This window comes from Rhinoderma darwinii, unplaced genomic scaffold, assembly GCF_050947455.1.
Source record: "Rhinoderma darwinii isolate aRhiDar2 unplaced genomic scaffold, aRhiDar2.hap1 Scaffold_69, whole genome shotgun sequence".
Taxonomy (NCBI): Eukaryota; Metazoa; Chordata; class Amphibia; order Anura; family Rhinodermatidae; genus Rhinoderma; species Rhinoderma darwinii.
The window spans coordinates 2,353,328-2,367,470 of record NW_027464249.1 but is presented as its reverse complement, the minus strand read 5'-3'; the positions used below and the strand labels follow the sequence as shown (position 1 = coordinate 2,367,470).

General features: G+C 39.6%; 1 protein-coding gene across 2 annotated transcripts; it reads left to right on the top strand.

Annotated features, from left to right (window-relative positions):
* The first annotated feature begins 572 nt into the window (after window positions 1–572).
* On the top strand, window positions 573–6,631 carry LOC142728751 (phosphatidylinositol polyphosphate 5-phosphatase type IV-like). Of its 2 annotated transcripts, none has more exons than XM_075849134.1 (12): window positions 573–1,194; window positions 1,567–1,658; window positions 1,880–2,004; window positions 2,275–2,394; window positions 3,875–3,970; window positions 4,082–4,243; window positions 4,419–4,534; window positions 4,743–4,879; window positions 5,069–5,193; window positions 5,861–5,995; window positions 6,115–6,199; window positions 6,287–6,631. In XM_075849134.1, the coding sequence occupies exons 1-9, from the start codon at window positions 880–882 to the stop codon at window positions 5,127–5,129; spliced, it is 1,224 nt and encodes a 407-aa protein (XP_075705249.1). In that variant the 5' UTR covers window positions 573–879; the 3' UTR covers window positions 5,130–5,193; window positions 5,861–5,995; window positions 6,115–6,199; window positions 6,287–6,631. The 2 variants fall into 2 exon arrangements, with proteins under 2 accessions (XP_075705249.1, XP_075705248.1); XM_075849133.1 differs by having other exon boundaries at window positions 577–1,194; window positions 5,086–5,193.
* Window positions 6,632–14,143: the final 7,512 nt, after the last annotated feature.

Sequence of the window (14,143 nt, the reverse complement as noted above, 5' to 3'; positions counted from 1 at the left end):
GTCTGCCATTTAAAGTTTAGTTTATATTTGGAATAGTTATACTAATTTACTAAGAAGTTGCTAAATGGCAATATGGCGGCCTGTGACTTCTGCTCCATAGACAGAATGCAGCTTGCAGACAAAAATTGGCATCTGTATTCTGCTGGTAAATTGATAAAGCAACCACAAAGAAAGGGAATGTGAATGACCCGCAGCCCTGAGAACTTATTATTAGTTTATAATAGGAGTAATTCTCATAATAAATATTTACTAGGGAATTACTTTTAGGTTCTCTACTTATGTAAAATACGCTATTATTATTAATAATTACTAGTATAAAAATATTAGGGAAGTGATTTAATACTAATACTGTATCCTCAATAGCAATTGTCATTTTTCATTAATTAATTAATATATATATATATATAATGTAATATTGTCTATAACAAATTACAGAGGTTCTAAATTATGGTTAGTATCTCATATAAAAATTACATAAACCCCGGAAATGTCATACTGTGTCAATTCAACAACCAATACATTGTTCCAACATCCAGACCCCAAGCAATGTCATTCACAGGTGGTCCAAGCCCCAAGACCCCAAGCAATGTGATCTTCAAACACTTCTGATTGACCAGATCCTGTACTTGGAATGCCGCTTTTATAACTAATTTCTCCAGCTGGTTCCCTCAGAGTTTTTTCGCTAACTATTTCTTTCTCTGGTCATTCTAGATCTTGCTGTTGGATTGACACTGTGTTACTTACTGTGTTGCTTTTACGGTCAGCGATTTGTCCTATTTTCAGAGAACTAGAGGCGATTAGTTAAATTCAATCTTTACTGCCTCCTGGTTTTCTACCACGGACATTGGTGCAGTTTTGCACCCGGGGCATTAAACAACCATGCCCTTTTGGAGAAAAACAAAAAAATATCATGTCTCTCAGATTCCTGATAAAGGAAATCTGATGAAAGAGATACCAACTATGGAAGAGCCTAACATCTCGCTCCAGAAGTTTTCTATCATCAAAGATATACCAGCTGAAAAATGCAGCGATCCAAGTCACAGCAAATCTTGTGACATTGGCTCAAAGAATACCAAGAAGAGCGCAATCAGGAGCTTGGGCAGCAGCGCTGTGATTGGCGCTAAAGAACTGGATCGCTGTTTCCCAAATAGACGGCTGAGATTATACGTTGCCACCTGGAATATGGAGGGGAAGGTGAGAAGTAATGTACAATATCTATTGTGACCCATCAGTGTGTCTGATCTACAGTTGGATAAATTGGGTCAGTAACCATGTGTCTTTAGTTTGCAGTTGGATATCACATAGACATATTATATCCTACCCTAGGCCCACATTTTCTAAACATTTGGGCCAATCACTGTTGCTGCACACACTGCAAACTGTCAAACTAATAATCTATGTCTTTGGAATGGCAATACCTCCGATCCTAAGACTGCAGCCCTGGCCATAGTCTATAAAGACTAAAATCCAATTCGATCAGATAAAAAAATTTGTAGGCGATATAGAAGATGTCAGTTTGGTTGGTGCTCTGTGTATACATTATTAATATCTTCATATTTTGAGCAGGAGTTCCCACAAAATCTAGAGGATCTGCTGTTGCCATCAGATGACACCAAAGACATTTATGTAATTGGCGTTCAGGAAGGATGTCCAAACAGGTAAGTCTTCTCAGGTTGTCTTACAGAAGTCTATGTCTGCAGATGGTCTACAGGTCGGCTGATTGAAATTCTCTCTCGACCTTCTACCTAGTATAGGATCGCTCCTTAATTTTCCTATTTAACCCCAGAGGTTATAATATTGATTGTTTAATAGATGAGTTGAGTATTTTAATCTGGTGTCATTTATTAATATGTAAACTTGAAATTGTGTCTTCTTGTAGACGGGAATGGGAGATAAAATTACAAGAGACCCTTGGTCCGCACTACGTGCTATACCATTCATCCGGGCTCGGAGTCCTGTATCTCACCATCTTTATTCGACGGGAGCTGATCTGGTTCTGCTCAGGTAAGATTGACTTTCTCACATCTACATAATAAGTCCTAATTGAAGTCATTAGTTGGAACTTCTTATTTAGTCATTAGAAGTAGATGTCTGAGAACCCAACTCTCAGATTCTTCACTGTGGAGTATTGGAGATCTGAGAGTTTACTCCACAGTTACAAAGTGTGAAATGATGTTGTAGTAATATTTCCAGCGTTTAATAGGAAAATATCTGTATCATTGTTGCATGTTGTACTATTAACCACTGACCCTTCTTCTTGTGTTTCTTATACAGAGGTAGAGCACACCCATGTTACAACCAGGCTATTCCACCATGTAAAAACTAAAGGAGCCTTGGGTGTTGCCTTCACTGTCTTTGGGACATCATTCCTGTTTATTAATTCCCATATGAGATGTAAGTATGTCTGTTATTAATATGTGACTATGTACAGTTTTACTAAAAAGTGCTGCTGTTTCATAAAAAACTATAATATATGAGATGATATGAAAAGATCTGTACTATTAATGTTTTGGTGCAAAATTAAAGGTTCTTCCTTATTTGGTCAAACTTCTTCTAATCTATCAAACTTATTCTATATAGTGAGAGACAAGTAATAGTGGAAGGATTAACGGCCTAATGTCCTTTACAGACTATTAGGCTGGGTTCACACGACCTATTTTCAGACGTATTGGAGGCGTTTTACGCCTCGAAATACGTCTGAAAAAAAAAGCCTTGAATACGTCGGCAAACATCTGCCCATTCATTTCAATGGGTTTGCCGATGTACTGTGCCGACGACCTGTAATTTTACGCGTCGCTGTCAAAAGACGCAAATAACAGCCTCGTCAAAGAAGTGCAGGACACTTCCTGGGACGTAATTGGAGCCGTTTTTCATTGAATGCAATGAAGAACAGCTCCAAATTACGTCCGTAATTGACGCCTCGCAAAATGCGAGTAAGAGCATTTACGTCTACAATCCAGGAGCTGTTTTCTCCTGAAAACAGCTCCGTAATTTCAGCCGTAACTGACGTTATCGTGTGCACATACCCTAATAGAAATACTGTATCCTCTGTCAAGAAAATGATTGTGTCTTAGATTTACAGTAACAGAAATATCAGTGTGTCTGGTGTACAGATTAAACCAAAAAAGGAAATCTTGAAATCATGTTATGAGTTTCATCAAAATGCAATTTTATTAAACACATTATACAGTATGTTAATTTGACATCAGTACATAGTACAAAAATAACCCCCCTCCCAAGTATATACTATAGACATGTTTAAAATAGATTAAAAGAAAACCAGGAAATTCCCGATATAGTGTCGTAAATAATGAATTATAGTAATTCCTCACGAACTTTATCACCACTCCTCAGGAAAAATACAAAATGGATACCATGTATGTTAAAGTATACACAAATCAATCAGAGCAATGCTATATGTATTAGGTAACAATCAATAAACGTTTTGCTCATATGTGTTACTATATGGGTGCAACAGATAGCATACACTGGTACAAGTAACTAGTGGTTGAAGGTCAATATACCTGAGGAGGACATGATGATGAGAATGGAGTGGGATACCTGGACACCAAGCACCTCGACGCGCGTTTCGCAACCTTCGTCAGGAGGTGTCTGGTGTACAGAGTGCGGACCCACATCATGGAACTCCACCAGTCTCATCTTCTAAAATGTCAATAGAAACCCTATTAAAATAAATACTATTTGCAGAAAATTCATTGTTGAGGGAACATTCAGACTACACAGCCCTAGAAGTAGATATGATACCTAGATAATATATGATAAAGAAACCTATTGTCAGAGAAAACTTAAATATGGTGGTTGTCCTAAATTCCAGGGGGTCATATTTACTGATATGTATATTTTTGGTTGGCAGTTGGGGCAGTCCACAAGAGGATCCAGGACTATAAAACCATCACTGAGGGTCTCCGTCTGCCTCAAATTATTCCGGAAAGAATAAACTCCAATGCCTGTGAGTATTACTTATGTGGTTGAACCTATCGATTCCTTTATCTATTTATCTCCATTGAGTCTATTGCAGTCACGTGGTCTAATTGTGTCCTGTGTTTTTTTCATTCTACAGTGGACGTCACCAGCCGCTTTGATCGGGTTTTTTGGTTTGGGGACCTCAATTTTCAACTAAAAGAGGACAGAAAAAACGTGGAATCTCTTCTGAAAAACATTAAGGGAAGAGATATGTCCAGTCTCCTCAAACACGACCATCTGAATGAAGCCAAGAACAACGGTACAGTTACTAGTAGACAGATCTCTATCACTCCTCAGCCATTACCACATACACCTCAACAGATCAATACAAATCACTGTCATGATGCTTGACATGTTCACCACATTCTTATATAGTCCTACATCTCTTGCACATGTTTTTAATACTGACATGTTTTTTTTTCTTTTAACTTAAGGGTCCATATTTGTAGGGTTTAAGGAGCACACCATTGAATTCCTTCCTACATACAAGTTCGACATTGGCACAGACACCTACGATACATCAGAAAAGCAGAGAATTCCATCATATACGGTAAGATATCTTATTTCCAGGTCTACAGAGCTAAAGAAACAATAGATGTCATGGATAGATTTTCAAACCTTAAATGCAAGAAAGTCTCAAAATGTATATTACTTAAATAAAATAGGCCGAAATGTTCAGTCTATGATGCTATGAGGTTTATAAATAAATTATAATATGATTGCACTGATGATATTTGTTATTTTCATGACCTCTACAGGACAGGGTGTTGTTTAAGAGCCAATACGAGGGAGATGTGCGAGTCCTGAGATACGACTCATGCCCTGTTTTGAAGACCTCAGACCACCGACCCGTTTTTGGCATCTTTGAAGTAAAGCTCAGACCTGGTTCAGATAAGTAAGTCATGTCCATGTTGTTGGTAAGATCCTTTCAGTAGCCGCCATTACTACATGGGCCTTATAGCAGAGCTCACACTTTGGGGCAGGTGGCTGTATACCTGGGTGACAGTACTGGAGTAATATAGGATGTGAAACTAAACAATTATTGTGTGGTTACCCGCTAACATTATTATATGTCTTACATCAGTATATTTCTCATTCCAGCATCCCATTGGCTGGTGGAAGCTTTGACCGCAAGATCTATTTGAAGGGCATTAGGAGGTTAGGACAAAAAAAGTAGCTGCGTCTGTTCATGTCCTGACAGCACATAAGGTGAGAGCATTGTACTTGTCTAGTATGTTTGCTGTGAGAATGTTCTTCCATCTCTTAAGTCTTCCTCTGAATCTGTAATTTAATTTATCAACCAACATAAAGAAATTGTAAATAAGTCATTCTATCTTCTAGTTAAATTTTCTTGTTTTCAGATATTTTTTTAATTTCTAAATGAAGGTTGTGGGTTTTAGAGGAAAACTGTAAGCATGTATATAGTATAACAGATTGGTGGGAATTTATTAAGACTGATGTTTCTTACACCGGTCTTAATATAAAAAAAACTTGGAGTAAAATGTGCCTAATTTATGAAAACGCCCGCACATTAATAACTAATAATACATGTTATTATGATAAATGTGTCGGCCGCTGATGGCTCTGCTCCTCCAGCTACTCTCTGTCCACTTTTTAGAAAAGTGCCGTAAGCGCAGAAACTACACAGATCACAATTTTTACCGCAAATTGTGACTTTTGTTCCGTTTATAACTTTTCTACGTAAAAAAAACTGGCATAGAAAAGTTAAAAAATGTCCCCATTTGAAGTGTCTTAAAGAATCCTGCCACTAGGATGGATGGATAAACTGTATTTTATGGTGCATTATCTTCTAAGCAAGCATGATAGATACAAGGAACATTGTTATTGATGTTAGACATTACTTGGCATCTTGCAGGACTCCTAAGGAACATTTACCATCTCAGGTGCATAAAACAATGATTCCACCTTTGTAAACATCAGAAAGTTCCTGTAACATCCTGAACAGCGCAGCTTTAGATCAAACCCACCGCTTGGATCAACCATCTTCAAGGTTTGTAGTGTAACCCCCAGGATCTAATAGGAAAATCCGCAATAAAACATCTTCTATATTTTGTGCGTGCTAAGAAACACACATTAGTAGAGCATTAATAGCAAATATTTCTCTTGCAGCATAAACATCAATTCTGCGTTATATCTGGCGAGAACAGCGCTCCCTGTCACCGGAGGAGCCGCCATCGTTCTGATAGAAAGAAAGGTAAGTTCCTCTAGATATGTCCTCTCTATATTTGTTAAGCAGCCTGAATATTGAATATTTAATAGGGTTGTGCGCTTCTCCCCCCAGAGCAAGTCAGCAGATATCAACAGAACATCAACATCAATGCCAATAACAACCAAGGGCAGAACCCGCCATCTTACAAGTATCCCAATGGCGAGACTTAAAATTGTCTACATCTGTCACGGAAGAGACATCAGTGTGGTTATCGGGACATCAATGTCACCCAGAAGACCAGGCCCAGAACAGGAGAATATGTCATCTCTTCCTGTGTCTCTGGAATACAGATTTACCACCCCTTACTGATATTACAGTATATACTGTGACATCTTCCATTGTTTTTGCTGGATCTTGTATAACATCATCTTTACCATCTTATATTTTGATCAACAAAAACCATAAATAAATCTTTAACATCAATCCATAAGTGTGACTGGTATTTATTAGTGTGTTCAGTGCCCGGCTGCAACTTACCACAGTGTATACAATTCACTTAACCGACTCTTCACAGCGCTATTTGTGTGACATCGCGTTTAATCCAGTGGTAGGTGACAGGACATTGTATCATATGTACACAATAGAGAGAGTATGGAACGTGCCGCCATATGTACTGGATTAGATCATATGTTGGAAAAAAAGTGACAGGAGATGTAAAACAGTGATATATTTGATAGTTATTTAACCCCTTAACGCTCAGCGACGTAATATTCCGTTGCGCTGACCATCCCATCCCGTTCACGCTCAGCGACGGAATATTACATCAAGGGAGTAACGGCCATTTCGGCCGTCTTCCCGACACATGCAGGAGCTGTGACAGCTGCTGTCTCGTACAGCAGTTTCCGCAGCTCCTACAGCGGGGACCGATCGCTGTGTCACCGCTGATTAACCCCTTAAAAGCTGCGTTCAATACCGAATGCGGCTTTTTAGGGGTTAAGCTACCATCGCCGGCCTGCTACACGATAGAGGCCGGCGATGGTGACTATGGCAACCGGACACCTAACAATGGCGTCCGGCTATGACATCGACAGAAGCCTAGTGGGTCCTGACAAAGTCAGGACCTACTATGCTTGCTGTCAGTGAGTAGCTGACAGCTCTAATACACTGCACTACGCATTTACTAAATAAAAGTTTTAAAAGTAATAAATGTAAAAATCCCCCTTTTTCCCTTATCAGTCCTTTATTATTAATAAAAATATATAAACAAACACATAAACTATACATAATTGGTATCGCCGCGTCCGTAACGGTCTGAACTACAAATGTATTTTTTAATTTATCCTGCGCGGTGAACGCCGTAAAAGAAAATAATAATAAACCGTACCACAATCACAATTGTTTGGTCACTTCACCTCCCAAAAAATGGAATAAAAAGAGATCAAAAAAGTCGCATGTACGGAAAAATGTTACTGATCGAAACTAAAGTTCATTACACAAAAAATAAAAAGTAAATGATTTTCTACAAAAAGTATTTTATTGTGCAAACGCGATAAGACATAAAAAAAACTTTAAACATCTGGTATCGCCGTGATCGTATCGCCCCACAGAATAAAGTGAATATGTCATTTATAGCGCACGGTGAACGCTGTAAAGAAAATAGAATAAAAAATCAATAGTTAAATTGCTGTTTTTTAGTCACCACGCCATTTAAAAATAGAATAAAAACTGATCAAAAAGCTGCATGCACCCCATGAAAACTACAATCAATTCCTCAAGGGGTCTAGTTTCCAAAATGGGGTCACTTTTGGGGGGTTTCCACTGTTTTGGCACCACAAGACCTCTTCAAACCGGATATGGTGCCTAATAAAAAGGAGGCCTCAAAACCCACTAGGTGCTCCTTTGCTTTGGAGGCCGATGCTTCAGTCCATTAGCGAACTAGGGCCACTTGTGGGATATTTCTCAAAACTGCAGAATCTGGGCAATAAGTATTGAGTTGCGTTTCTCTGGTAAAAACTTTTGTGTTATAAAAAAAAATGGTATAAAGAGGATTTTCTGACAAAATAAAATAAAAATGCAAATTTCACCTCTACTTTGCTCTAAATTCCTGTGAAACACCTAAAGGGTTCATAAATTTTCGAAATGCTGTTGTGAATACTTTGAGGGGTCTAGTTTCTGAAATGGGGTGTTTGATAGGGGTTTCTAATATATAGGCCCCTCAAAGCAACTTCAAAACTGAACCGGAACCTAAAAAAAAAATTAAATGAGGCAATACTTCGCTTCTTACATTATACTGATAATGAGCCGTGCCCACCCTGAGATGACCCCAGTTTTGACCGTTTGTATAAACAGAGACCCCTATTAGACCGTTTCAGTGCCCGGTTTTCCCAAGCATTCACCCCCGAGAAGTGTATTTCTATTGATGAGTCCTTGGTACATTTTAAAGGGAAGCTTCAATTCCGCCAGTACCTGCCGGGTAAGAGGGCAAGGTATGGCGTGAAGATGTATAAGCTGTGCGAGAGTGCATCAGGGTATACGTACAAATTTAGGATATATGAAGAGAAGGACACCAGTATTCAGCCTCCAGAATGCCTTCCCCCCCCTTACTGGGAGTTAATGCAAACATTTTTGGGATTTGGTGCACCCAGTGCTGGACCAGGGTTACCAACTCTACCTGGATAATTTTTATACCAGCATCCCACTCTTCAAGTGCCTCGCTTCCAGAAGTCCGGCGGCATGCGGCACTGCTAGAAGAAATCTGAGAGGCCTCCCTAAGACTCTGCTTGGCAAACACCCGGAAGGGGTGAGAGCAGGGCACAATCCAGCAGCAACATATTGTGTGTCAAGTACAAGAGAAGAGAGATATCCTTGTATTGACAACAATACATGCCCACACCAGTACCCATGTACCTGTACGAGGTACCAGTACAGAGACCCCCAAACCAGACTGCATCCTGGACTACAATAGGTACATGGGAGGGGTGGACTTGTCAGATCAAGCCCTGAAGCCCTACAGAGCCATACGGTGTGGTATAAGAAGCTGGCCGTGCACATCATACAGATGGCATTGTACAATGTGTACGTGCTACGTCGATGTATAGGCCAGAAGGGAACTTTCCTGGAATTTCAAGAGGTGGTTATCAAGAAACTAATTTTTAGGGACCAGGAAGGGGGGGCACCCAGTACATCTGGAAGCGGGGCCACACGCATCGTACCAGGGCAACACTTTCCAGGAGAAGTTCCCCAAACTGGCAAGAAGGGAAAAAGTCAAAAGAGGTGCAACGTCTTCTATAAGAGGGGGGTAAGGGAGGACACAATAAATCAATGTGACATGTTTCCTGAAAAACTAAGGCTCTGTATGAAAGAGTGTTTTAAAATTTATCATACATGCCTTGATTTTTAATCTACCCCAGTTTTCTTACACTCATGCACTCCGCACAGCTTATCCCCCTCATCTTTCCCTTCTGAGCCCTGCTGTGTGCCCAGGCAGCAGATAACAGCCACATGTAGGGTATTGCCATACCCGTGAGAACTCACATTACAGTTTATGGGGTGTATTTTTCCAGTCAAAATGCTCACTACACCTCTAGATGAATGCCTTAAGGGGTGTAGTTTTAAAATTGGGTCACTTCTCTGGGTTTTCAACTGTACTGGTACCTCAGGGGCTTCTGCATACGTGACTTCGCACCAGAAAATCCCCAGTAGGCCAGATGGTGGCCCTTTCCTTCTGAGCCCTCCCATGGGCCCAAACGGCAGTTTATTACCACAAATGGGATATTGCCACACTCAGGACAAATTGGGCAACAAAATGGACCCTTTTTTTTTTGCTTGTGAAAATAAGAAATTTTGAGCTAAAACTACATATTATTGGGAAAAAAGTAATTTTGTTTTAATTCCCAGCCCAATTCAAATAAGTTCTGTGAAGAAACTATGGGGTCTAAATGGTCACATTACCCATAAATAAATTCCTTGAGGGGTGTAGTTTCCAAAATGGGGTCACTTCTGGTGGGTTTCCATTGCTTTGATACCTCTGGGGCTCTGCAAATGCGACATGGCACCTGAAATCCAATCCAGCAAAATCTGGACTCCAAAGAACAAATAGCGCTCCTTTCCTTCTGAGCCCTTCCATGGACCCAAACGGCAGTTTATCACCACAAATGGGGTATTGCTGCACTCAGGACAAATTGGGCAACAAAATTGAGTATTTTATTTCTTGTGAAAATAAGAAATTTTGAGCTAAAACTACATATAATTGGAAAAAAATATATATTTTTTTAATTCCAAGCTCAATTCAAATAAGTTCTGTGAAGAAACTATGGGGTCTAAATGGCCACATTACCCATAAATGAATTCCTTGAGGGGTGTAGTTTCCAAAATGGGGTCACTTATGGTGGGTTTCCATTGCTTTGATACCTCTGGGGCTCTGCAAATGCGACATTGCACCCGAAATCCAATCCAGCAAAATCTGCACTCCGAAGAACACACATCTTTCCTTCCCTCCTGAGGCCTCGCATGGGCCCAAACGGCAGTTTATCGCCACAAATGGGGTATTGCTGCACTCAGTAGAAATTGGGCAACAAAATGGAGTATTTTGTTCCCTGTGAAAATAAGAAATTTTGATTAAAAATTTTATTTTATTGGAAAAAATGTCATTTTTTAAATTTCACAGCCCAATTCAAATACGTGCCGTGTAAAAACTGTGGGGTCAAAATGGTAACAGCAACCATAAATTAATTTCTTGATGGGTGTAGTTTTCGAAATGGTGTCACTTTTGGGGGATTCCTACTATTTTGGTACCTCAACACCTCTTCAAACCTGGCATGCTGCCTAAAATATATTCTAATAAAAAAAGAGGCCTCAAAATGCACTAGGTCCTTCTTTGCTTCTGGGGCTTGTGTTTTAGTCCACGAGCGCAGTAGAGCCACATGTGGGACATTTCTAAAAACTGCAGAATCTGGACAATACATATTTAGTAGTGTTTCTCTGGTAAAACCTTCTGTGTTACAGAAAAAAATGTAATACAATTGAAATTCAGCAAGAAAAATGAAATGTGCAAATTTCACCTCCACTTTGCTTTAATTTCTGTCAAATGCCTAAAGGGTTAAATAAACTTTCTAAATGCTGTTTTGAATACTTTGAGGGGTCTAGTTTTCAAAATGGGGTGTTTTATGGGGGTTTCTAATACATAGGCCCCTCAAAGCCACTTCGAAACCGAACAGGTACCTTAAAAAAAAAAGGCTTTTGAAATTTTCTTAAAAATATGAGAATTTATGTTTTAAGCCTTGTAACGTCCAAGAAAAATAAAAGAATGTTCAAAAAACGATGCCAATCTAAAGTAGACATATGGTAAATGTGAACTAGTAACTATTTTGGGTGGTATAACCATCTGTTTTACAAGCAGATGCATTTAAATTCTGAAAAATTATATTTTTTATAAATTTTCTCAAAATTTTGCAATTTTTCACCAATAAACACTGAATATATCGTCCAAATTTCACCACGAACATAAAGCCCAATGTCTCACGAGAAAATAATCTCAGAATCGCTTGGATAGGTTTAAGCATTCCGATGTTATTACCACATAAAGTGAAATATGTCAGATTTGAAAAATGGACTCTGAGCCTTAAGGCCCAAACTAGGATGCGTCCTTAAGGGGTTAAACTTCAGTTCCATAAAATTTTATTTTGGATTCTCTTTACAAGCGGAGACAAACACATTAAGCAGGGAAGCCGCTAGGGTGACACAATCCCCACAGATCTCCTATCAGCTCATCAGGAAACAAGTTGAGTCTCCATAGATAAGATGTCATTGTGCTCTTGGACTTGAACGCCATTTGGTTGCGTCTTCCGGTGACCATATGAATTTACAATATGAACAGTGAAAGTAATTTTATTGTGTAAAAAGTTGTAAAACATAAAAAAGTTCTATAAATTAGGTATCGCCGGAATCGGACTAACCCGCAGAATAAAGTTAACATGTAATTTATAACGCATGGTGAACGCTGTATTAAAAAAAACTAAAAAAAACTATGGCAGAATTGCTGTTTTTTAAACACCTTGCCTCCCCAAAAAAAGGATAACAAGTGATCAAAAAGTTGCATGTACACCAAAATGGTACCAATAATAACTACAGCTCGTCCCGCAAAAATCAGCCCACATACCAATACGTTTATGAAAAAATAAAATTAGTTATGGCTCCAATAAGTCAGGAAAAAAATATATGCAGTTGTGCCGGCCCGAGGGGAACATTTCTTCTGTTTCTAGTGGCGATTTATCAAGGCCCTAAAATTAGGGAACCAGGAAGGGGAGGGCCCAAACATATCTACTGGAAGCGAGGGCGCCCGTATTATTCCAGGACAACACTTCCCAGCAATATTCCTCAAACTGCAAAGGTGCGGTGTGTGGACCAAAAGGGGGATAAGAAAGGACGCCATATATCAGTGCGACACTGGCCTGTGCAGAATGGATTGCTTCACACTGTAACAAATATTTATGACTTATTTTATTGTTTACCCCATTATTATACCACCTGACTATGCCCCTAATATACTCTGCCCAGCTCACATATGCCCCACATTATAAACTGAAATACCAGTAAAACTCCAAACAAAACTATTACCAAGCAAAATCCACGTTCCAAAAGCGTTTGAATCCCATCAAATTTCAACCTTCTACCTCGAGCCGTTCAAAAGTTATGAGGGTGTTCTGGAACTTTTGGTGGGCACAGTATAAATAAATATATGTGTGTGTGTATATATATTTCTCTCTCTATATATATATATATATATATATATATGTGTAATTTTATTATAAAGTTTATCAAGTGGATCTAGTGTATAAATAAATAAATATTAGGAATATTAATATTTCTTGTATTCAAACATTAGGGAAGTGATAAAATAAAAAGCAAGATATCATTCCTCAGATTAATTTGCAGTAAAACATCCCTAACCCCCTACAACCGTATCCTCAAGAATAATTAACAATTATTAATAAATAAAATAATAGTAATAAGAATAATTAATGTCAATATTAATAATAGTTATCAATTAATATCAAAATTATATAAAACCCGAAAATGCCATATGGTCAATGCAACAACCAATACATTATTCCAGCTTCCAAACCTCAACCAATGTCATTAACAGGGGGTCCAAGCTCCAAGACCCCAATTAATGTTATTTACTGACCTTTTTGATTGACAAGATCCTGTTGTTGGAATACCTATAACGGTTCTCACCGGTTTGTTCGTGGATCCTCGGTGTCATCTGGGAGATGGTGCTTGGAACCCAGGCAACGCTTGGCACAGCGGGTAGAGGCGGTCGGAAGGATAGGCAGAAGTCAGGACAGGCAGCAGACGTCGTAACGGGTATGGAAGCAATAGGGCAGGCATCGTAACGGGTATGGAAGCAATAGGTCAAGGCAGGCGGCAGGCAAGGATAGTCAAGTTCAGGCAGAGGTCAGCAACGGGAAATCCAGACAAGGCAGAAGAGAAGGAAACAGAGAACCAGTGCACAGGGAAGCTCACGGGGAACTTGGTTGAACAAGCAGGGAGGAAAGGAAGGAGGAACCTTAAATAGGAAGTCTTTGGAATTAAGGCGCGTGCTGGCCCTTTAAGACAGAACGAGTCAGCGCGCCCTCTAATGACTGCAGCTGCACATCGAGGATGACGGCCGCGGAGGGAGGTAAGGGATTCACATACCTGACGCCGTCCAGGACCAGCAGAGCGTCCGGATCGGGGAAGTGGAGCTCAGGATGAGCATGTGGTAATGGAGGACACAGGAACCAGAGCAGAGGCCGTGGGGAAGGCGGGGAACAGCGCGGCAGCCGTTACAATACCCCTTTAATAACTAATTTCTCCAGCTGGTTTCATCACAAGTAACGGTTCCCTTAGAGTTGCCGCTAACTATTGCTTTCTCTGGTCATTCTAGATCTTGCTGTTGGATTGACACTGTGTTACTTACTGTGCTGCTTTTACGGTCAAAGATTTGTC

What these genes read in the sequence shown, in the direction of transcription:
- LOC142728751 (XM_075849133.1), top strand. Translation starts at nt 880, where the DNA reads ATGCCCTTTTGGAGAAAAACAAAAAAATATCATGTCTCTCAGATTCCT. An exon ending in TATTAATTCCCATATGAGAT is followed by an intron (nt 2,395 to 3,874) that starts GTAAGTATGTCT and finishes TTTGGTTGGCAG; the next exon opens with TTGGGGCAGTCCACAAGAGG. An exon ending in AAGAATAAACTCCAATGCCT is followed by an intron (nt 3,971 to 4,081) that starts GTGAGTATTACT and finishes TTCATTCTACAG; the next exon opens with TGGACGTCACCAGCCGCTTT.